This window comes from Nyctibius grandis, chromosome 7, assembly GCF_013368605.1.
Source record: "Nyctibius grandis isolate bNycGra1 chromosome 7, bNycGra1.pri, whole genome shotgun sequence".
NCBI lineage: Eukaryota > Metazoa > Chordata > Aves > Nyctibiiformes > Nyctibiidae > Nyctibius > Nyctibius grandis.
Genome location: NC_090664.1, coordinates 25,689,935 through 25,715,415, shown reverse-complemented (window position 1 = coordinate 25,715,415; position 25,481 = coordinate 25,689,935). Strand labels below are relative to the sequence as shown.

Below are 25,481 nucleotides of genomic sequence, written 5' to 3'. Positions count from 1 at the left end.
GCCAGTACCACACAGGTTGAATCAAACTCAAATGTAAACAATCCCATTTTTTAAAAGAGTCTGCTTGGTGGAAACTTCAGAGATCAAAACATTTATAAATCAAGCAGATTTATTTAAGCACATTGTGAAGTAATGGGCTCTGCCTGTCAATAGAAAGTATGACTTTTCTGAGCTGGCAGGAAATTGCACTGTGAGGCTTGGAATATAGTTAAAATATTATTTAGGAGGATGAATAAAAATTGGCTTAGGAAAACAACAGCTCAAAGAAAGTTTTAAAATCAAATATAATTAGTTCAGACTGCGAATGCTGGAAATTCTATAATGGTGACATTTTCCACTTTTTTTTAATCCAAGCATATGACAGGCAAATAACTTTCAGAAATTACTTCACAACAAAATTCAGATGAAAATCACTGCCCATGGAGGTTTCCTATAATCTACATGTCTTCCTCTGAATGACAGTATTTTTTTTATAAAATATAAAAGTACCTCATTCTACCTCTGTTAAATTCACGCATTTCCATGTCTTAAGAGAATTTTCACAGTAGAGTTTAATCTAACTTCAAACGCTATGCATCTCTAGCTGTCTTGAGATATGAACATATATTCATACCCAGATGTTCCAAAACATATTTAGATGAAAGCCAGAAGAAATGTTTAGAGACTTAACATTAGCAAGACGAAGCTGCCACAATATTTGCTCCTGTTATCTTCAAATGTTAAAATGTAAATAGCTCTCAGCAAACAGAAGCAAGCAGCAGAATGCCCTCAGAGATTGTTCTAGCCTTATCCTTGGCGAAGAGAAACAACACATATTTATTGTCTGTAAGCGAATTTGTTTGCTTGTCTCTTGCTTGGTGGTTCGTTGGATTAGATGCTGCTAGCAGCAAGGTATGTGAGCTGCTTCGTGTGAATATGGGTAAGCAATGCTGAAGGAGCAAGAGCATATTTGCACCTTTGCACAAAGTAACTGAACAGATAACGTGAGGCAAATGGGTGAGTGAGAAACCATAGCTGACAAGGGCAGAAGAGCATGCTAAGAGCTGTTCATAGACATCAGGGGAGCTTGCATGAGAATGTTCCTTTGTCATCTCTCTAAAAAGACAGAGATATGCATGAGATGAAAACAATACATAGCAAAAAGAAACACACATTGAAGCTGAAAGATAGCCAGTATGCATGAAATAAATAGTGCTAGAAATCTCAGAAGGGAAGATTCAGCTTGGACATGAGGTTGTGGCTGAAGAAACAAGAAAAAAGCCTGTCTAGACAAGACAAAATCTGCAAACATCTGCTGAATAACAAACCCATGATGATGGGTCACAATAGGAGCAGGAAGATCCACAGAAGCATAGGACAATAAAGACAAAGCAGAGAAAGAAAAAAGGAAATAGGAGAGAAACAGAACTGAAGGATAGGTTTCATGTCCCAGTAAACAGAAAAGAAACAGGTCAAAATATAAGAAATCTTGCAACAAGAATCGGGTAGTGCAGCTAGACCTACAAGAAGAATGAAGATCCTGGCTTCTGAAAGAGCCAGGATCAAAAGCCAAGAAAGAGGTGGGCAACATCACAGACTGAGGGAGAAAACAGACAGAACAAATTGCAGATGAGGGAGTGGGGATGAGAGAGTAAGGAAATCAAACCAACACAAGAAGAAACAATGTTTTGTATTATATTATGAATTTAGAATACAGATCTGTCACAGAGTGGATCAAAGCTAAGGAAGAGAGCCTGGATTACATATACTGAATACAAAATGCCAAAGGGACCGAAATAGAAACTACATAATGAAAAACTGAGGAAACTTGTTAAAAAGAAGGTAAATGAGCAGCTACGAGAATTAAATCCTCACAGGAAATATGGAAGCTACTAAGGGTGACCATACTGAAAGCACAAAGGCAATGGATGCTGCCTGGGGAGAAGGCTTGAGTAAGGGCAGCATAGTTAAACAGCAGGATAAGAGAGGTTGTAAGAACAAGAAGGCATCCTTCAAAAAGATGCAGACATGCCCAAATAGAAAAAATAGAGAGAATACTAAATGTTTGCATAGTAAATATAAAAACACATCAAGATAAACAAACAAAGATTATTTTGAGGAGAACCAGCAAAAAGAATAAATCTTAATAAACCAATAATAAATCTTTCCTCATACACATCAGAAGCAGGAAGTCTGCCAGAGTCTGTACGGACAACTGATGATCAATGTGTACAGTGAGCGCTCAGGAAAGACAGAGCTTTTGCAGGGAAACTAAATTAATTCTCTGAATTGGTGTGGAGAAATTCACATGCTGGATCTCCTCTTTGTTAACAGCCAAATAACCTGTAAAATTGCAGTTAACTGTAGAAGAGGTATGGAAGAAATTAAAGAGAGGAATGTAACAAATCCTCAGGACTGTATGGCATTCACCCAACAGTTCTGAAGCTCAGCTCCTAACGGTGGTGCATAATCTCTAGTTTAAAAATTGCCTTAGTAGGCACGACTGGGTAATAGTAATTGCCAAGTTGAAACAAGAAAAATCTGGAAAGATATAGAGAATTACTGAATAGAAAGCCTTAAGTCTGTATCAGGCAATTTAACAAAAAACGAAATACTGGATAGTAATAGCGGACAGCAAGTTAGAGATGATGGTAGAGTCAACATGTCTTTTGAAGTTTTACTTTGCAACCTTAGTGGATTTCTTCAAAGGAGTGGGTAACAGCTGACTGAAATTACTGAAATTGGGATTTCCAAGACTCAACAAAATTCCCTGCCAAAGGTTTTTTAAGAAAACTAAGGTGTCATTATGTATGATGGAAGTCCTGACATGGATAAATACTTGCTCAAATAATGGATGACTTTCATATGAACAATCCGATATAAGCAACAAATAAGATTTGGGGCTTAGCATCTCAAATTCATACAGAAACCTCAAGCACTGCTTCCAACTCTTGTAAAGAAATCTCCCAAGGTTGCCCTGGGGCTGGATTACTTGATTCCTGCTTGTAAACAGCAGGAGAGGGTGAAAGTGGAAATTAATATTTCCAATATAGATTTGATGGCCACTGCCTCTGCTGGACAAATTTTAGGAGCTACCATACCTTGAGGACTGCAGCAAAAGCCATAGAATGGTTTCAGTTACTAACAATGCACAGCTTGACGGGGATTTCTTCTTGTGTTTAAATGGCTGAAGAACTTCTTCAGTTTTTCTGGTCAAATACAGTGATGAAAATGTGCTACAAACTGAGGAAGTTATATGGTTGAAGGGGGAAGTTACATGGCACAGTAAAAAAAAAAATAAAGCATAACTGATATCTTTATCATTGGATACAAGTAAATTAAAGGAGCAGAAATTACTGATCCAAAGATCCAAAGATCCAAAGAGCAGAAATTACTGATCCAAAGATCAGCCTGTAGAAACCCTAAATTTCACAGAAATGTTACTTATTTTTGCCATATGATTAAATAGAAAACCTATAAAGCAACAGAGAACACACCTTTCAGAGAAGACAACTCTACAGTAAAATACTGATCAACATCTACATTACCAGACAAGCTAGCACTGACTCTATAAACTCCTATTTTCAGAGCTGTTTAATACTTCAGTTATAAAACTAAACTTTGCATTGAAACTGGAAAAAGTTATCTGAAAAATTTTCACTAAAAAAGTGCATCCAAAATACAAAATATCATTAGGAAACTAACACAACAGCAAGCTGGTAACATTTTCAAAATTCCTTTTAAGCACCCATAACATTTTTAGTACGCTTCTTTGTTATTGGTGTTTTATGTATTCAGAGCTAAGTTGGAAAAAACAGACGTACTCTGTACTACAGGTTTTCGGTTACCTGCTAAATGATGCCTCTGGGAGATAGGATGGAAGCAAGGTGAGGAGACTGTCAGTTTAGACAATAAAAGAGTACAAGAATTGCAGCACTAACAATTCGAAAGTGCAACTGTCCATAAACAGACACAATGGACTTCACAGGTTTCTGTTAGGCAAGCTAGCAACGGTAAAAAGAAGTTAAAAGCAGTTCATCTGCAAACAAAATTTTGTGTCAAAATCCTTTCATCTTAAGTGTTTATATGTTTCCATTAAGAGATAGAAGGTCAACATCAAAGCTTTCATAAGACGGAAAAAAAAGTCAGAATAACTCATACTAACAGATTTGAAGATGAAACTCAGATCTGATGCTCATAGTATTTGTTTTTTGCAAATGGTTCTAATTCAATGTTTATTTCCTATCACATTAAGGTATCTAGCATAATTAATACATACACACTTTTCTAAGTTGCTATATTGGATATTACATATTTTCCTTTCCTCTAGAGAGCTCAGCATTTCACCTTTTTAATCCATTTGTTCCCCATAATTCCACCAAATACTATTAACTTATTTTTGAGTAATATATTTTATACAATTAAAATATCCACAAAAGAAATGACTGACAACCTTTATTGACTAACATTGCCAGAATGGCTGAACTGGGCTATAAATGCAAGGAAGTTTAAAGACCATTTTATGAAGACATGACTTTTAAGATAAGTCTACATGCCTTAATCATTTTGTCTGACAAGGTGATGGGAGAACTCTGATTTCTCCAATTATAAATTCAACAGCTGAAATAAGTCTAAAAAGCTCTTGTGTCAAAGGCATAAAACATTAATCTCATCATTTTCTATGCAGCTTGTTAAACTCCTAGAAGCTGTAATAGCAGAGGCAAATTGAGCAACTTTCCAACCTTTCTCTGATGAAAACCTACACAGCTATTTAATGAAAACCCAAAAGGTTACCAATTATTTTTCTAAAAAGCTCATCTTCCTCAGACTGCACTGTGAAGTTAGCTTGTGGAAATGCTTAATTTGGGTGCCTTTAGTAAAGTTGCACAGTTGTAATAAATCCACTAATTTATTACCTGTTTTGGATAGGAGAGAAGACCTGGGGAACTACAGGCCAGTCAGTCTCACCTCTGTGCCCGGCAAGATCATGGAGCAGATCCTCCTGGAAACTATACTGAGTCATATGGAAATCAAGGAGGTGACTGGTGACAGACAATGTGGCTTCACTAAGGGCAAATCATGCCTGACAGATTTGGTGGCCTTCTACGATGGGGTTACAGCACTGGTGGATAAGGTAAGAGCAACTGATGTCATCTACCTGGACTTGTGAAAAGCATTTGACACTGTCCCACACAGCATCCTTGTCTCTAAATTGGAGAGACATGGACTTGACGGATGGACCACTCGGTGGATAAGGAATTGGCTAGATAGTTGCACTCAAAGAGTTACGGTCCACGGCTCAATGTCCAAGTGGAGACCAGTGATGAGTGGTGTTCCTCAGGGGTTGGTATTGGGACCGGTCCTGTTTAACATCTTTGTTGGCAACATGGACAGTGGGATTGAGTGCACCCTCAGCAAGTTTGCCAACGACACCAAGCTGTGTGGTGCGGTCGACACGCTGGAGGGAAGGGACGCCATCCAGAGGGACCTCGACAGGCTTAGAAGTGGGCCTGTGTGACCCGCATGAAGTTCAACAAGGCCACGTACAAAGTCCTGCAAGTGGGTCGGGGGATTCCCAAGCACAAATACAGGCTGGGTAGAGAATGGATTGAGAGCAGCTCTGAGGAGAAGGACTTGGGGGTGTTGGTTGATGAGAAGCTCAACACGACCCAGCAATGTGCGCTTGCAGCATAAAAGGCCAACCATATCCTGGGCTGCATCAGAAGCAGGTCGAGAGAGGGATTCTGCCCCTTTACTCCACTCTTGTGAGACCCCACCTGCAGTACTGCATCCAGCTCTGGGGCCCCCAACATAAAAAGGACATGGACCTATTGGAGGAAGTCCAGAGGAGGGCCACAAAGATGATCAGAGGGCTGGAGCACCTCTCCTATGAAGACAGGCTGAGAGAGTTGGGGCTCTTCAGCCTGGAGAAGAGAAGGCTCCAGGGAGACCTTATAGCAGCCTTCCAGTACCTGAAGGGGGCCTACAGGAAAGGGGGAAAGGGACTTTTTACAAGGGCAGGTAGTGATAGGATGAGGGAGAACAGTTTTAAACTGAGAGAGGGAAGATTTAGATTAGATATTAGGAAGAAATTCTTTAGTGTGAGGGTGGTGAGACACTGCAACAGGTTGCCCAGAGAAGCTGTGGATGCCCCCTCCCTGGCAGTGTTTAAGGCCAGACTGGATGGGGCTTTGAGCAACCTGGTCTAGTGGAAAGGTGTCCCTGCCTGTGGCAGGGGGGTTGGAACTAGATGATCTTTAAGGTCCCTTGCAACCCAAACCATTCTATGATTCTATGATACTAAAATCAGCAGCAGTACAGGCAAGCAGCTGTGCTTTCCACAATGGTACATGTTTCAACTAGGAGAGTTCCAGGCTTGGTGTTAAATAATTTAACACTCAAATGTAATGTCCTTTCCTGACTCAAAGCCTAAAGTTTAACCAATATTTTGGTAAAGTTGGAATTAATGTATTTCTTAATTGGCTAATGTTCCAGAGATGTGACCTTTTTTAACTTCTTGCTTCGAATGGTACAAAAAAAGATGGACAAGGTTGGTTTGGTCAAATAGATTTCACTTGAAAATAAAAAGACACTTAGGTGGTTTATTATTTCTGCATATATTACACAGCAGAAAAAAATATTCACATAGAAGTATTTCTTTGGAACTACTCAGCTTTCTGTCTTTCAAACATTAAATTTGGAATTGATTTTCTGTAGTTAAGTAATATAAATATTTCATTGACAAAAATCTTAAGAGAACTCTCCACCAATTTTGATATACAAAAATTATAGAAATAAGCTGTGCTAATATGCAGTTGTTACAAACAGAACGACTAAATCTCTGTTTAAAAACTGTGCTATTTTCAGAAGTTCCTGTAAATGTGCTTTCATTTGAGCAAGTCTGACAGACAAAAAATTCTGATGATCAAATCAACCAGATGGACCAATGTTTTTGTTCATATGCTTTTTGAAAAATGCCTGTTAAGATTTCCACACATTCACACAGTGAACTATATGAATGAATGATGACCTCTTGGAGATTTCAAAACAAAATCAAAAACAGAACTATCAAGGTGGGTCAGAAAGTTATGTGTAATTGTTCGTGTGTGTGAAAATACTGATGGAGCACAATGATTCTTCTTCGTGAAAGTACAATCCTTTTCACCAAAGAAAATGAATCTGCTTCAAATAAACTCCACCCAACGGCAAAATTCAAATATGAAGATAACAAATATTACTGAAATTACTGAAGATATGAAAATTGATACATGCAAAATATTACGTATAGAATTTATGGAATAAAAAGTTTATTACCATCTTTTGGGGGCATTAAAAGATGATATGGCCCATTCAGAATATTTTTCTTTATGAGTGATCTTACTATTTTTCTGTAAGCCATTCCCAAGGGGAAAGGATAGTTTTATATTTGATTTCTTGAGTATCAAGTCAATAGAGCCCCTAGTTCTGTATCTTTTATTCACTGAAAATTCCATCAAGAGTTACTTGTAGTTTTATTTTAAGTCAGTGTTTGTAAACCATTTTAATCATGTCAGTTCTAACTATTGCAAAATATGCAGTCATGACTGATCTCGGACAGTAGTAATAATTAATTATTAAGGATGAAATAGTGTCCAGCCTCCATAAACATCCATCTCTAGTTTTATTGGTGAATGACTTGCTATGCCTTTGTATTAAGCTTACAGATGCTGATTTCTATGAGGGTACTCATGTAGACAGTTTCAAACTGGATTTGGTTCCCCTCTATGTCCCACACTCTGTGCAAGCAAGATCACTCTGTCTCATCACTCATTTGCCCAATTTTCCTTGATGAAAGAGTGAATAGTCTGTAGGATCATGCTACTTAAAAGGTAGGTTTCTGGCTCTTGAAAATACTAAATAGTAATTACTTGGCCTTAAGGATGTCTATGAATAGATGTAGGTTTCCATATTCATTACAATCTATTATGTCATTGCAGCTGAAATTAAGAAGTGCCATCTTGAGAAGAGAGAGGTCTCTAGGCAGCATCCCAACCACTCTAATCAGATTGTCATCATTTGACAAATTCTATGCTGATTATTAAATGAATTAAGAAGCATGGAGGGGCCATGTAGGGCATGGCTCATATGTTTTCAACAAGTTATCAAACTTCTAGTTTGTCACTTTACTTCATTTTCCCTTCAGGCTCATTATCTTACTACTGGTTGCCAAACCACCTTCTTTGCCAATTGGGTGATCCCATTCGGGGTTGTGACCACTGCTTTGAGAATCACTGCCTTAATGTTTGCACATAATACTATTTTTAAGGGATCTTTGATGAAAAAGAAACCGTAAACATTTACCTTTTTGGTTTACCAAACCAGACAGAAAACACATTTAGCACTCTCAGTTCTTCTTGCGCCATCAAGCAAACTGCAGATGGGCCTGTTCTCTTCAAAAACTCTTAAAGTCTAAAATAAATGTCCAGTATGTTTGCGTAAGAAATCACCCACGCTTCAGTTTCCTTTCACAGAATCGCAGAATCAATCAGGTTGGAAGAGACCTCTGGGATCATCGAGTCCAACCATTGCCCTGAAACCACCATGTCAACTAGATCACGGCACTAAGTGCCATGTCCAGTCTCTTCTTAAACACATCCAGAGATGGTGACTCCACCACCTCCCTGGGCAGCCCATTCCAATGTCTAATAACCCTTTCTGAAAAGAAATTCTTCTTAATGTCCAACCTGAACCTCCCCTGGAGAAGCTTGAGGCTGTGTCCTCTTGTCCTATCACTAGTTGCCTGGGAGAAGAGGCCGACTCCCACTTCACTACAACCTCCCTTCAGGTAGTTGTAGACTGCAATAAGGTCACCTCTGAGCCTCCTCTTCTCCAGGCTAAACAACCCCAGCTCCCTCAGCCATTCCTCGTAGGTCAGTCCCTCCAGACCCTTCACCAGCTTGGTCGCCCTCCTCTGGACTCGCTCCAACACCTCAACATCTTTCTTGAAGTGCGGGGCCCAGAACTGGACACAGTAGTCAAGATGCGGCCTCACCAGTGCCGAGTACAGAGGGACGATCACTTCCCTAGACCAGCTGGCTACACTATTCCTAATAGAGGCCAGGATGCCATTGGCCTTCTTGGCCACCTGGGCACACTGCTGGCTCATGTTTAGCTGTCTGTCGATCAGCACCCCCAGGTCTCTTTCCACCGGGCCGCTTTCTAACCACTCTTCCCCCAGCCTGTAGCGCTGCGTGGGGTTGTTGTGGCCGAAGTGTAAGACCCGGCACTTGTTCTTGTTGAACCTCATGTCGTTGGTCTCGGCCCATCTATCTAACCTGTCCAGATCCCTCTGTAGGGCCTTCCTACCCTCCAGCAGACCGACACTCCCACCCAGATGGTGTCATCTGCAAATTTACTGAGGGTGCACTCAATCCCTACGTCTAGATCATCTATAAAGATATTGAACAGCACCGGCCCCAGAACTGAGCCCTGGGGAACACCGCTAGTGACCGGCCGCCAGTTGGACTTTGCCCCATTCACCACCACTCTCTGGGCTCGGCCATCCAGCCAGTTTTTAACCCATCGAAGAGTCCACCCACCCAAGCCCCGGGCAGCCAGTTTGTCTAGGAGGATGCTGTGGGAGACAGTGTCGAATGCCTTACTGAAGTCTAGATAGACTACATCCACAGCCCTGCCCTCATCTACTAAGCGGGTCACTTTGTCATAGAAGTTTCAAGCATCTTCATAACCGTTATTCTATTGCATCATTTGTCTCTTTTTAGTGTATGGACTGCGATTTTTCTGGCTGTCAGTGAACAGTTCCTTTATCTTAATCAAATAGAGGTTTCGGAGGCAAAAGTATTTGGGGCCACCTTACCGCAGGCAAGCCTTAGCACATATTTCTGTTCTGACCCAACCTTCTGTCAGTGCCACTCTGAAGTAGGATTATTTGAAATTAATATAGTTCTATAACCAAGATATATTAGTAGTGCTTTCATATTTTAAAGCTTTCTGTGGCTTCCTATGTCCACTCATGCATGCTTTATTTTGGATGATAATTGCTCCTTTTTATTCTCTGTGAAAGTAAAAAAGTTATTACTGAAAATTCTTATTCTGATACATCACACTACCATATCAGTCATTGCTATTTTCGAGGCAAAGTACTCATTAAATCAAAACAGTCGAAATTTTACTAATTTTGTCATGAACATATGCCAGTTATATCTTCCATAAAAACTGGATTTTTCTCCCTTTTTTTAATTCACTTTGTTTATCAGCTATTTCCTTCAACCCATCTGAAAAACCCTCAAAAGAGAACTCCACAAGTTCAGACTTTGAAATTTACTGAATACTCTTTTCCCCTCTGTGTTTTGAATACGCACTTCTAACACTGTGAAACTGTTTTTGGAAAAGAATTGTCTTTAAAAATATTTTCATAAATGATATTTAAATCAATAATATTTTCAGGATGCAAACTAGAGCTGTTATGAAGTGGATCCAATCTTTGTATCAATATCAGTAATTTGGTATTCCATGCATGATGTTTATGAGAGAAATAACTATTTGTGTACAAGCTGTGAACATGCACTCATTTTGAGCAAATGGAAGGTACAAAGCAGGTCATTTATAAAGCATATTAAAGCCTTTTCCTTTAATTTTTGTGATTAGTTTCTCAGAGTACCAAATATGCGTAAAAGTACTTGATATCTTTTTCTAAATACCAAACGCATTTAAGAAATGAAAATGAAGACTTATACCTTTTCTTAGGCCTGCATATCTCCTCCAATAGTCAAAAATGTACTCCTAGCTTCCAAAAGCATTTCAGTTCCATTTCCAAAACATAAAAACAATTATATATCTGAAAAAATATTTATTTCAACAAATTTACTTTTCTAATGCAGAATCTTCAAGAGTGACCCCTATATTCTTTTATATCAACATATCATCACACCCACTTAATCATATAACTCTTCTAAACATAAAATAATTTCACTTCAGTATTACCATGGTCATGTGGCTCAATAAATTCTTCATCCCTTACATTTTATCCCTGTTTTTGAATGAGTAAAAGTGTGTATATCAACCATGCATGTCTGGTAGTGATGATACAACCTGTCAGCTAGAGGGAAGCTCCATGAAGTAACCTGTCATCACTCTTTTCCTGGAATAAACTACAGCTTTCAAGGACTTCTGGAAAGTGGATACTGACAGAAGTTACTGTGACAGCAGGCTGAGTAGGTTGCCTGTTACATTACAACAGCAGGTGCTTTTTGTGTTTCCACTTCCTCTGGACCACCCATCATGCCTGTATGAAATTCACCTTTCCCTCCTCAAGTATGGAGTTCACCTATGGATTCACCTATCAGCTAATGGGTTGTACTAAAAGTAAAATAGCTTGGTGACTCTCAAATCATGTTTTGGAATTAAAAAAACAACAACAAAAACTAAACTTTTAAAGATGTCTTTTCACTTAACAAATTGCTTTTCTTCACAGTGACTCCCTCACTCTCCCTCAGACCAGAAATAAAGTTTGGGTTACGTCATTTCTAGCTTCCTATGTCAAGTCTTTCCATAGGTCTTCACCTAGAAACAATTATGTTCTTTGTAGATCTGCAGCCAAAAGAAACTTGATACATATTGTCCCGTATAAGCTATTTGTCAGTCATCTATCAAAACACTGACAAGCAGGAACTCAGGACTATATGTCCGTCGTTGTGAGCAGGACGTGTTTTAAAGCCATTTTAAAACAAGATAACTAGTAGTTTACTTACTTGGCAAAGTGTTTTACTCTACAGAATACTTTTCCCATGCTAATAAATGATGACTCTACCTGCAGTGATCTTACATAATCATTCTAGCTTTTTACTTTCAAAAAAACAGAAGCAGCATTCTGCTGCAATTCTCTTACCACCAAGGATCAAGAATTTCCATTCAGATGTCATATTGTTGTTATATGTGCCTTTTATTGATAAAATGTTTTGGTGCCATGGTCACAAAAATCCACTGAAGGTTATAAGAGTTTTTCCTTTTTTCCAGTCAGCTTTCCTAACGGTTGTTATCCACACATGTCTATTTGATCCATTTGCATATAAAATCATATATACACTCAATGAAGTTTAAAAGGAAAAAATTGAACTTACACTAAAGCAATATTTTCAATGTTACTTTTTACCACGATAAGGTGCCTCTTAGAGCCATGTTTCAACAGTTATTCAAATTATTTTTACCAAAGGAAGCCATAATTCTCCCTGGAAAGAATGGGGTTTGATAGTACCAGAAAGAAGACTGAAAATAGTTGTATGCCCTTGTATGTTGTATGAACAAGAGAAAAACTAATGTCATATATTAGCATTATACATATACTGTGGTCATCAGAAGTCTGTAAAAGCATAAACTGATAGCTATTGATGCTCATAGCTCTTAATAAAGCCATAGAATTTGCAGGGAAAATCAAGCCTTTCGTATACCAGAAAAAGATATATATAACTATAGCCATCTTTAATCAATTATATATAAACCCAAACACCTAACTCAACCTAAAAAAATCAGTTGAGATTGCATTTATTCTTCTTTATTAAAATCTCCATTGAATATATAACTTAGCTCTTCCCTCACTGTTGACTAAGTTAAGAAGCTGCAAAGACTATATCTGCACTGGAGGTAAGGCAGCCCCCTTTCCTGGTTGGCAGAACATGTTTCCCAGGCAAAATGGTTTATTTTAAATAGCTTTTGTGCTGGAGTGCTAACCCGTTTTGCTGAGGCAATTAGCTGCTATTGCAGACACAGACACTGTTTCAACACCTATATGTCATGCCCTTGCTGTCACCTGAGTACCAAACACTGTTTTGGAAAGGAATGTAAAATTCTGCAGAACAACTGACAAAATATACTTCTACTATTTTGTACTTTTTTAATGCTGCAAAAAGCAATTTTCAAAGCAGAAAAGTAAAAAGAAAAAGGGCCCAGACATTTTCACATGCTTCTAAAAAATGTTTACCATTTCCTCCTCTCTAATCAAAATGCTAACATTTTTGCCTATAACTACAGGCTCTTCTGAATTTTGAACAAGAACAGGCAAGAATCTTCCCAAAAGATCTTTTTCATGTCATATTTATTTCCCTTTGATTTTTTTTTAAATGAAGATTCTATCATTAATCACATAAATCACAAAAGATGATCATTTGCACATAGAAAAAGAATTACATACCTTATATTGGATAAGGAGACCAAAAACCAAAATATTTTTCTTTTTCACTTCCCTTGCAAAATTCTTGATCCTAGTTAGTTCTTCCATGTCAACACTGAAAGAAATATTTTCTGAAATATCCAAGTGAACCTGCAAAGGAATAAAAAAAAAAAAAAATATCCACTTTTTCCATAGTGTGTTATTTCAGACTGACAGTTTTTTGTATGTCTTTTTAATGTGTTAAGCATGCATGAAAATACAGGCTAACAAAGGTTTTTCTTAGTTAGCTTCTATTTCTATTGAATTCCACTACTTATATATTTAGTGACACGAAAATTATTTCTTTTCAAAGCACAGTGAAACCAATACACCAGAACTGCATATTAAAAATATTTAATTAAATCAGAAAACAAACAACATTCTTTTCTAAACTGTAAACTAACTTTCACAGATTCTTTTTTTACTATCAGAATTCTAGAGAAATACAGGTGTTTTTCTTAAGCATCTTAAAGGTTTTCAAAATGGAACTGCATTCTTTAAAGATTTATTTTGAATTTACTACCTTTTCAGTATAGCACATTAATTGCCTAAATTGCATTAACACTTCAAGTTTAAAAAGCAGAAAGTACTTCAAAAGAAGGTAGGGATGTGACTATCCTGAGCCCTTGGGCAGGGAAAGGCAGGACCTGAACTGGTATCTCCAGGGAGGTATCAACTAGCTCAACCCTTACCCAAGGCTTACGTGTTCCACAGTTTAATCTGTTTACTTTATAAAGTTTCTATTCACTGTAGAAATCAAAATTAAGGATAGTGATTTGTACATAAAAAGTTTTAGCATCTATTAATAGCAGAAATACCTTCCCCAATAAAAGAAAGAGAAAATATTTTTCTGGCTGAATGATTCCATCGATATAAAACTTATCTGTAAGTACTATAGAGAGGTAGGAGTATAGAGGTAGCCCCAGAGATCTGTGTTTGGGAAAACTATTTCAAGTTCCCTTTGTATCTTATGTTCAATTTATCCTGACAGATAATAGGTTTTCACTGATTTTCCCTTGCGACACTTTTTAAAAAGCTGTTTACTGTCTAAGTGCATACTCACCAAGAGCAAAGCTATTGCCTTCTACTACACAGGCAGAGATTAATTTTCAAACACTCATTGTTTTGTTATTTTTTACCCAAAACAAGGCTAGATACTGCTCATTTACAGCTATTTACAAGAAAGTTTAAAATCTATTATTCTGAGAGAACATGACCTAACACCTATTTACCATTAACCTTTCCACAGCTTTTAAAAGAGATTTTTCTTAAACTTACTTTGGTAGTGCAGTGCAAATAATGGCAACTACAGAAACGAAGTACCTGCATTCTGTTCTTTCTAACCCTAAGTAATAACAAGAAAATAAAAATCATATCCCTTCATAGCATCTACAAACATGAACATGTATTACTCAGAAAAGTAATGTCAGTGTAAGAATATGATTCTTCTGGCTATAGCAGAGTTGAAGATGATACTGGTTTGATGCAGACAAATAATTGCAAGAAGTTTAGCTCTGTGCTTCCTATTTCTCCTGTAACATTAACCTTCCCTTTTCTGCCATGTCCAGACTCAGTAGTCCAACTGCTGCTTCAGCTTACAGATGCCACAAAAAATTCCAGTCAGGCACCAGGATAAAGGACAGACTATGAAATCTGTGGCACTTTATAGGCAGAAATATAGACAGAAGTCATCATGTCCAGTGCAAGCTCATCCTTTAACTGGGATAATTCTCCCCAGGCTGGTTAAACAACCTGGCACAGTAACACCACCTGTCATTTTTACAGCTGAAGAAGCTGAATATCAGAAGGAAAAATACAACTGATTCTCTCAATTATCAGATTGTTACGAAAAAGTTACACGTCTTGAAATCAAAGAATAGACAAGAACTTTCCAGTTACACAAGAGTCTACATCAGACTGCTCCTGATTATGAGGTTAGAATGGAAGCAGTTAGCTGCTCTCCTCATTTATCCTTTCAATTCTTCACTACTAGGAACAGTTGGAGTTTTGAGAGTAGAAAAGAATAATGTTTCCTGTACAACTAGTACCTAAAACCTATGCATTTAAATGTCATCATATTGCTTAAAATTCTGAGTCACATTTGCCTGAGAAATATTAATGTGCCCTTTTACATAAAAAGAAAGTGTCTTACAGGACTTTTCACTAACAATGCATTCAGGTTTTATGTTAAACGAAGTATATAGCAAAGAATAAAGCTGAGGAGAATCCCACTCATAAGCCTTAGTGAAGAGGACACCCAATATTGAATCTAATTAAAGACTGCTGAAGGAAGTTTCTATCCCCCAGCCATATGATCTATAATGAGTTTCAGGGATCAGAAGTTTAAAGGACTTAAATAGTTCCCAGTGATTAATATGAGACAATGATTTGTTTAGCTAATTCTTTAGTCGTTTAAAACATACTTTCCAGTCCTCCTACTTTTTCCTTCTTGTATACATAAAAGATTGTGTGGTTACTCCATAAAATTTGAAAGTGTAACATAAAATGCCTTTTTATAGTTAGGGTACTGCATTTTTTAAAGACACTTTTAACAAATATATGTCTATCTGTGTTTTAAATGTTAGCAACTGCCTCCACCTACTTATGAGACTTTTCTCCCACTGTCTATAGTTTTGGGAAATTTGTCAGGAACAACTGATGGATCTGGACTATGGTAAAGGGATTAAATGTATCATTTTCTCCTGATGCTATTTTAAAAGGTGTCCACCTAAATAATTTGTGCATGCTGCAGGCTGTTCAAGCAAGTACAATTTCATTAAAAATGGTGCTCAATTCTACAATGACTTCAAGATCTAGTATCTTTGAGGCAAAACATGAGTTTCATGGTGAGCTTGCATAAGTGTTATTTGCATTCATACATATTTCTCAGGAAATATTAAGTCCAGAATATTTATAGCCACAATTACTAAAACAAAGCTCTCACATTCCATGTGCCACACTAAAAAAGCACTTAATTCAGAGTCCAGAGAAGAGATTAGCTATGAATCAGGCACAAAATAATCATGCTTTTAACACTGTAGTATTACCTAGTTGATTAACACTTCCAGCTTTATCTGCATACCCCCAAAATTTAACACAGACTGAAATAGTTTTTTATATTCTTGATAAAGGACCAAAGAAAACATTCTCAGTCCAGAGAAGAGCATTCTGCACATCCAGTAGCCTTGTAAATGGGCAACAGAATTGGAGGCGTGTCATTGCTCTGATTATCAAAGGGAGAAATTATTTACCTCTGAAAATTCAGTAAAATTAAAGCTCTACCCTGAACTTCCCCAGAAATAGGGTCAAGAAAAAAAGATGGTCTAGAAATAAAGTGCTAAATATTGATGTTCATAGAATCACAGTAGCTCATTCAAGGCAACAGCATACAATAGGTAAGGATATAACTTTTTCATTTGTAAAAGTAATTGATCTTCATGAGATCTCATTTATTTGTTAGATCAGTAACGAAATATCATCACTTAGATTTCAGATTAAGCCTAAAATTGAGAAGTAAATGCTCAGTTTTACCTCCAGATCATTAGACTATGCACTTCAGAAACTACTCAGTCCCCATGTAAAATAACTATTTATTCGTTTTTCAAGAGCTTCATATATGGAATTATATTTTAAAATCACAACATATTATCTTGTGTTATTACTGAAGAGTATAATAAATGTAGTCAAGAGGCACACTCCTTGTGACATATTACATCAATGACACTCATTCCACCCAATACTTCTCATCCCTACCTATTAAGCCAGAAAACATAATGGCAGAATTAACTGGATCTGGTTACACTGCATAGAGACTTTCAAATCTACTTATATTTTCACCTTTTTAACAGTCTGAGTAAGATAAAAGTCATGTACACTTTCAGCTGTCGTCCACAAGAACTGTTAAATTATTCTGGCAGCAATATTCAAATAATGAGTATTTCAGCCAAAAATACACTTTAAAACTTTTGCTACATATCAGAATAGATTTTTCAGTCTTACAACATCTCAGTAAGTCAAGTATGTATTAAAGTTATATTGCAAAGTACTTCGAAGTTAATTTTTAATACTTGGACCAGAAAAGCAACAATAATTTTAAAACTTTGAATAAACCACACAGCGGAGAAAAAAATAAAGCCACTTAATTCTGTTTCAACTGAGCATTCAAGCAGAGTACATCATTTGCAGCACCCCCAACTGAGATGGAACACAACAGCAAAGCAGGAGTTAACAGTTCAATATGACTACCCACAATGAGTCTTTCACAGAAATATATAACTAATAAATTGTCATTTACTAGTGTTAGTTTTTTTCCTGACAGCATGCAGTACATTTGCTGAAGTGCAAATGATGCTCTTTACAGTCCAATTTACAGTTCAAATTTACAATTTTATTCAGAGCTAGCAGCTCTGAATAAATCTAGTCTAACATTTAAAAATATTTCATTAGATGCTTTCTACAGTAACTTACAGGAGTTACCTACCGAAATAAGGACAACTGGATATAAGAGAGGAATATTTGATTTTTCCAACATATCCACTAGTTGCTGGGTTTCTTGAATGGCATACTTTTTATCCTAAATGAAAATAAATGTTTAGAATTACTGAAAACATCAAACAATGATTTCATAAAAGTGGAATTCAAAGATCTGTTATTTACCAAAAAAAAGATACACCACTTTTTTGGTTTTGGGGGTTTTTGGTCGGTTGGTTGTTTTTAATATATTTGTAATGCTTTTGCCTGGTAAAGTTATAGCTGTTTGAAAAAAAATTGAGATTAATAATACTACCCTTAAGAAACATATATAAAACAAGCTTAAGGGTCTTGACTGGTCTCAGACATGGTTCATCTAAAACCTTCCTGTTCCCATACAGGGACCCACATACAGATTTCATGCCATGCATGTGTCCAAAATGAGAAACACTAATTTAGATCATGGTAGCAATGCACAGTTAGATGACTACACATATGACATCTCTTCTTGAGACAATTCACTTCAATACGGTATCTATGAAATGAAATTCTAAACTACTTTCAGTTGCATCCCTCTTGTTCAAGAATTCATGGCTGGTTTAAAAACATACTGATGGAAGAGAAGAACCAGGGGAAAGAACGGTGCAGTATCTCAAAGGTCTAGTTTGGTACACGTCAGAAACACCAAACATCAGAATGGATACACCAAGAGGACCGAAATAACAAACAACTTATTCAAATATGTTATTATTATTTACCATTACTAATAAGTTTAAGTGCAAAACTAAAAGCATGCATCCTTACTACTTACATTTACGCAAACAAAATTGTAGCACTGTCCTGAAAAGATGTTTTGCAGATGGCTATTTTTGCTTAGAGATATTGATACAGCTTCAACCTGATTAGAGAAAAAAGATATTACTATGTCACAAACTTGACTTCAGCCTTAACTATCTGCTAAAGCTTACACCATTATGGCAGAGTTCGTTCATTCAAATGATTTAAAACTGGCCATCACTATTTCCACTATGAGAATTAAAAACCGCTCAAATTTTTAGGTGACTCAACAGTGAAGCATGGAGTCCAACACCTTGCAGAGTTTTCTGCAAGTTTTTGCTGAAGGTACTTCTAGGGAGAGCCACTCCAGAAAAGCCCTGGAAGTATCAGACACTAGCACTGCTGCCTGAGTTAGGATGTTCAACTGTTCCCAAAGATGAAAACACTGCTCATAGGATCAAGACGATCTAATGATTTTAGACCTCTGATTCTGAGAAGATCTTTGTAATATTCAAATACATATATATTCTGTCTTCATGCAACTAAAAATAAAATAAACGAAGAAGTACATACGAAAGACCAGGTGCACAGGTATTCCAGGATTCTGCATATGGACAAGACTCATTTAGAATTTCGCCTGAAAATAATTTCCTCAATGAATACTTTAAAATACTGTCTTAATCACAGACATACTTATTTTGCAACCTTTAACTACAACACCAGCTAAGAAATGATCATATCCTAACTAAAATAAAAAGTAGACTCTACTACATTATCAGCTTCAGGATTGCCTTAAGTAAAACAGCAAACCAGGTAGTAGAAAGGGAATTTGCTCTCTAAAAGAAGATAACACTTAGAAGCCCATAAAAAAGTAGTTGAAAATAAGGCAAAAAAAAATCTTAAATGTTGCTTCTATTAAACAGCAAACCTCGCTGTTCCACTGCTCAAGTGAGCTTTATTTCTGCCCAGAAGACATATATATATAGCAGGAAACGACAGAAGCAAAACACTGCTGTGTTTCCTCAAAATGTCACTTAACCCACAATCCAACAGAAGTATCAAATACAACATTTAAAAAGGCTTTGCACTGTTATCTACAGCTGTATTTGTTTATTTTTGTAATACTTGGGGAGCTAACTTGTTTGCAAAGGAAGGTGGTTGAAGCCCAAAAGTTGATACTTATGCACTAAAGATTTTAGAAACATTTTGGGATGAAGATGTGACAATACAGCCTCAAATACTTGACATTTAATAATATTTTAAAGAGATTAAAAAAAAATCACAGAAGGCAAGAATTACTTAAAATACTTTAAAAATGCAATACTCGAGTGTTCTCCTGGCTTGAGCTTCTGCAGAAGTAAAATCAGAAATCCCCAGTACCTTTACAACCTTGCACATACTTAGATGAACAGGAACATATTGCATGCCAGTGTCTTTTCAGAGATTAATGGAACATGAGTCAAGGGAGAAGGACTATTTTTTTTTCCCTTGAGATATTACAATACATGATGCTTAAGTATTCCTGAACATTTAAAAATTAATTTAGTGTATCAGAGTTTTAATTTATCTTGAACAATTTGATAAAGCAGCACACTGAGCCTTTGTTTTATAGCCATATTATCCAGAAAAAATTAAATCAGATTTCTCTCTTGGACAAATAAGCATAGCTGCCTAACTAGAAGCTTCAATACATCATCATTAACTAAAATTAATTCTTATTCTACTTGGCATGTTAGTATCCTATGCAAAAGTATTTTTTTAATTAAAATTAATATTAATCAAAGTTATCAACTACTTGAGAGAGCAAAAATTGCCTAAAAATACCACCTCAGTTTTCAGTGTTTAGATAGAAAAAAATATAAGATTTGCTTAATCACTTCTGGTCATTGTAGCAATTGATATTCAGCTAGTGTAAAGAAGCAGAGGCGGTAAGTTTTTATGAACATAGGAATAACAAATATGTTTTCTTTAATGTTTTTCTACTTATCAGATGCCTTGTGCTGAAGTTTCAACTTTATTCAACATCCACTTTCATAAAAAAAAAAATAATACCAGGACATTGGGAATCTGTAAAAGTTAGTTACATTTCATCAGAATTTAAAATTACAATTAATACCAATCCAGCAGATGGACAATGCAATGATTAAGAAATTAGTGAATTCCTACTAGTGAAACGTTAGTCCATTTCCTAATTGAAAACAACCAAATATTTTGATACACTGCTTGTGGATATTTATCCAGTCACAAAAATAACACATAACTTCATCCAGCTGATTACATTTCATGTGACAGGAGCACTTTGTCACTGAATAAGCAGGAGTACAAGATTTCCAGTCACAGAAGAAAACACCTTCAGCTCCCATTTAGGCTTCCCTGCTTCAAAAGAAAGGGCTAAATAACAAACTTAAGGAAAGACTCAATTTATGCCTTTCACAGTAAGATATCTTCTGCAAAACATTCATTTATTAGTTACATAGTTTACAGTAACATTGATTAAAATATTTAAAGTACTTTGCAAGCAATAACTGATGCCTTAATTTTTTTTTTTTAGAAAAGCTTCTATTTTCATTTTCTTTTTCTTGTCAGATTAATTTTTAGGTCTTTTTTTCCCCCCGTTATTGGCATTGTCACGTTATTGGAGACTCTCTCAGAAATCCCTCTAACCAAATTTATTTTGAATTCTTCTTTACGGACACATCTAGAAGTTAACAAATATCTTAAAAGTAAATATGGCTGCTACTAAGAACTAGTGTCAAAACTGTCTGAAATGTTAAAATATAGACCACAGTTAGTTTAAATTTCATATAATATATATTCTACTGAATGATTTCCAATTAGTATCGTACTGAGTTCAATTACCCTCCAATTAGCCCTTTGAAAAGGCCCAGCTTTCAGTGCAGTATGTTTAACTTGCTTAAAATAATTATGACGTTGTACAGAGTCAAATCTGTCTCTCACAAGGTTACTGGGCTTCACTTGAGAAATCATAGACTGGTGGATATATTCTTTCTAAGGTGCTTCAAATTTAGAAGTTCTGTATATTGGTGAGCTTAAAAATTAACTCTCAGAGATTTTACTGTTTAAAAACAAGAGACTCAATACATAAATACTAGTTTTTATAGATTTTCAATCTAAGGGGTCATAAAATGAATGACTAAGGATGTTTCAAGGAACAATACAAGACAGGGATCTTGATGAGTTCTTTAGCAGGTGTCACTTTGCAGGAATGTTTTGAAAGTGTTGAAAAGAAATTTAACAATCAATTTCATTATGAGGAAGGACAACATGGATCAAATAAAAAGAGAAGAACGGTGCTAGAAATCATCAACTGAACAAACTCATTTAACAGAGCCATCAAAAAAAAATTCAGTCCCATATCAGCAGGAATCCTTTCATTTTATGCCCTCATTATCTTGTTTGTGGTCATTTTACATGTGTTTTATTCAAATGCATCATAGGTTCAGCTGCCTGATCAACCCAACAATTAACTGGTTTTGCAATGAAAATTTGGAAATACATTGTAAATTTCAACTAGTTTTGGTGCCAGTCTGACTTGAGGTTGCTAAGTTTGGAGTCACAGTGTTGGCTGATCAAACATAACGCATTCTTTGACTTTTCTTACTGGCTTGGAAGTGTTTCTCATTATATGATTAAAGTGGTTATATACAAACATAATACATAGATATATATAGATAAGTCAACACAAAGAAGTACTTTTTTTCTAATGCGGGTAAGTGATGTCTTTCTAGTAATTGCAGAATAGTTTAAATGGAGAAAAAAAATGGAAAAGTATCAATGGATCTGGTATCAGTGAAATGGAAACATATTTCTGCTCCATTATACAGCTATTCAGACAAGAAAAGATCTTACTCAACTCTGCTAATGTTTTGCACTTTTAAATGTAGATATTTAATAGATATAAAGCATGATTTTCCATACTAAATACAATTCTTTCCAAACAAAAACTGTACATACAACGTCAAACGACATTTCTAGATATAAAATAGCAATACAGTTTGCTACAGAAAAACATTCTACTATTAACTAAGCACACAATGGAGAAGATCAATAGACATGAATAAAACCATTACAGAAGTAACATTATGCAAATCAGGAAACATGTATTTCTGAACAGCTATTCCCCATCTGTTTCTCTGGGTAATAGAAAGATGTGGTATCATCACGTAAGATGTAATTAAGAATCACCCCAAGATCAGTCAAGATGTAAGCAATTACCAAATGTTAATCACCTTTGGGGAAATGACAATATGTGATAGTTCTATTAGTAGGAATAATGAAAAAGGAAAAGACAGTTAAATGCCAGTAGGAAATTCCATCAATATCCTACAGTAAAGGCTTCAATGAGCATTCACGATGAGTGAAATGTACCCCTATCTCTCTGCAGAAAGGCTGATTACTTTGACTTTGCATTTGCAGCTCTGCAGGAATACAACTTACTCTTCAATTGGTTCAGAATTTAATTCAGACTTCAAAGTAACAAAAGCATTTCCTCTATAACATATTTGTAACAATTTGTGCTTAATTTATAAAATCTAATGAAAATGGCCTCTCGGTTGTCTGGATACAATTTCTCCTCTAATCTAATATATACATTTTAAGAGAATCTTTAAGATCTCTTTCTACAGCATAACTGGGCAGAAGATGCTTCTTTCTTGGTAACTTCCATACCTGGTGTTAATCCCTTGTAATAAATACTACAGTGACACAGGAGGTCTCACCTTCTGTATTCACATTATTTAGACCATTTCTTACAAGTTGTGACAACCAGAAACATTAAATTAATCGTACAGTTTACAGCCATAGAGTTGTACTTACTTTTATTTGGCTTTTCAGAGATTCATGAAGGAGAAAACCTACTTGTCCAACAGCTTCCTTGACATCGGTAATAACACAAACTTGTTGTGATAGGTTGTCTGTGATCAAGAAAAAAACCTTAGTATTTCACGCAAAGATAAATCAATAAAAATTACTAATCTGCTAAACATTACCTTCAATTCATATACTGCTGTCTCTTGACAGAACCTTTTCAACAGCTGTAAACTGAATTTAAAGATTACTTATTTCAAGGCATAGTTAATTTAAGTACATAATTTATATAACAAACATCTCAAATATAAAATTCATATTATATTTTAAATTATTTTGTACAACATGACAACATCACATAAGGCCTTGTTCCCAAAGTCCATTTAAATAAGGGACTTCTACAAAAAGGTACTTGTTCAGGTCCACATTACTGACGCTAGGTTACAACCAAGAAAATAACTTTTTCAAAACTTCATGCCACTTATCACTTCAACAGATCACTAAATGCAGTGTCAGCAATATTAAGAAAAACAAAAAACCCCAGGAGATATCATAAATCCTCTTCCCAACAATATATACTACATAATAGCCAAAAAAAAAAATATATTGAAGATATTGTTCAGGGACACAGCAGATACAACTGTTCACCTCAATATCAAAAAAAGTTGCAGAGTCAGTGACAAAGACCTTGACATGGGGAACTTCTTAGCTCTTTTACTGGTGGGGGGGGAAATATAATATTTGTTGATACATAGAATAGTTTCAAGTTATTGCCTGATCTGCTCCATAAAGCAAATATTTCAGAAAATTAGCATTTTCTGTTGTCATTGACTACAGTTTCAAGATTCAGTGAGCGATTTCTTTTCTTTAAGCAAACAAATCAAAATAATCCAAGTCTGGAACTCTCACTTCTAATTCAGGATTTTATCTTTTAGATGATGAATTAATATGCAGACCAAAACATAAGATTTCTAATGTCTTTTGGGTAGCCATTCCATAAACAGCTAGAAATTTCATAAACGTAAAGTCTAATTATGTTTAAATCAGAATTCAATGAAACTTCAGGGACAGAAATATACCAAACATCACCACAAAATAAATTAGTAGTGAAAGACATGAAAGAAATTATAAGAATATGGCCTAATTGCTCTTCGAACAAGTCTGAATATAAAGATACATACTTGTTGCATGTGGAAAGTTTTTTTTATAATTATATACCACATAATAAGTTCAATCAGATGCATTACTTAAGTAAACATCTCACTTTCTATTGTAAGCTCAAAGACTTCTTTACAAAAATAGACATACAGACCTGAAAATTAATTTTAAAGCTGCTTCAGAGTTAACATTATTGGAAAGTGACTTGTGATTTTTAAACAATTTTTTGTGAGCAGGAAAAGTGAATTAACCACCGAGGATCCCAAAAGATAATTACAATGATTTTATGAATCATGGGCATTTAATTAGGTTTAATATTTATAACACGACAATGAAAATAGCTGTAGCAACTGGTTTTGTATTAAGTTAGCAAGAATGGGGAGGGGGGAAGAAAGAGAGAACAACAAACATCTGCTTATAAACCATCACAACCAGATGAAAGCAAGAATTAAAAAAAATGCACGGCCAGTTCTCACAGGACTGGAAATCACAGGATACCACAACTGTGGGAGAAATTATCTTCCCATAGATTCACTGAGCAAAAAAAATATACTGAACATGCATCAAAGTTAGCTTCTACTTAATAGAGAATAACTTTACAGTCTAAAAAATGGGTCAATGGGAAACCATATTGAATTAATTTTTTATCAGCAGAAAGAAACTGGTGGGTAGATTGAAATCAGAGAGCAAGAGCCACTTGAGTTTAGTACTGTACACAGAATGCAGACACACTGCAGACAGAAGATAGATGTACATAATCAACCAGACTGGCATATCAGATTTCAAGAACTCAGATTCTATGGAATGAGTAATTTAATGAAGGTCAGACTGGAGCTATTACAAAAATCCACATGTGGAAGAAGGCTGCAGAATCGAAAAAGGCACCATAACGTACGCTCAGAGTTCGTTTTAGAAAGAAATCAGTTATCAACAGCAAGTGTCAAAAGTAACCTCACAAGAGGCTGCTCAAAGACTGCAACTATAAAAGCCCATCTCACTCCTCTGCCCAGCCCCTTTAAACCTCTAACTTCTTGTAATGTAAATGAGAAAGGAGAGACAATGACTA

General features: G+C 35.9%; 1 protein-coding gene across 1 annotated transcript in view; it reads right to left on the bottom strand.

Annotated features, from left to right (window-relative positions):
• CRPPA (CDP-L-ribitol pyrophosphorylase A) overlaps positions 1-25,481 on the bottom strand; it is a 144,897-nt gene that overhangs the window by 49,510 nt on the left and 69,906 nt on the right. The window contains exons 6-9 of the mRNA XM_068405009.1: positions 23,267-23,364; positions 18,465-18,551; positions 17,664-17,756; positions 13,166-13,294 (exon numbers count right to left, since the gene is read on the bottom strand). Of these exons, the coding sequence (XP_068261110.1) occupies positions 13,166-13,294; positions 17,664-17,756; positions 18,465-18,551; positions 23,267-23,364 (407 nt within the window). The remainder of the gene's footprint in view (positions 1-13,165; positions 13,295-17,663; positions 17,757-18,464; positions 18,552-23,266; positions 23,365-25,481) is intronic.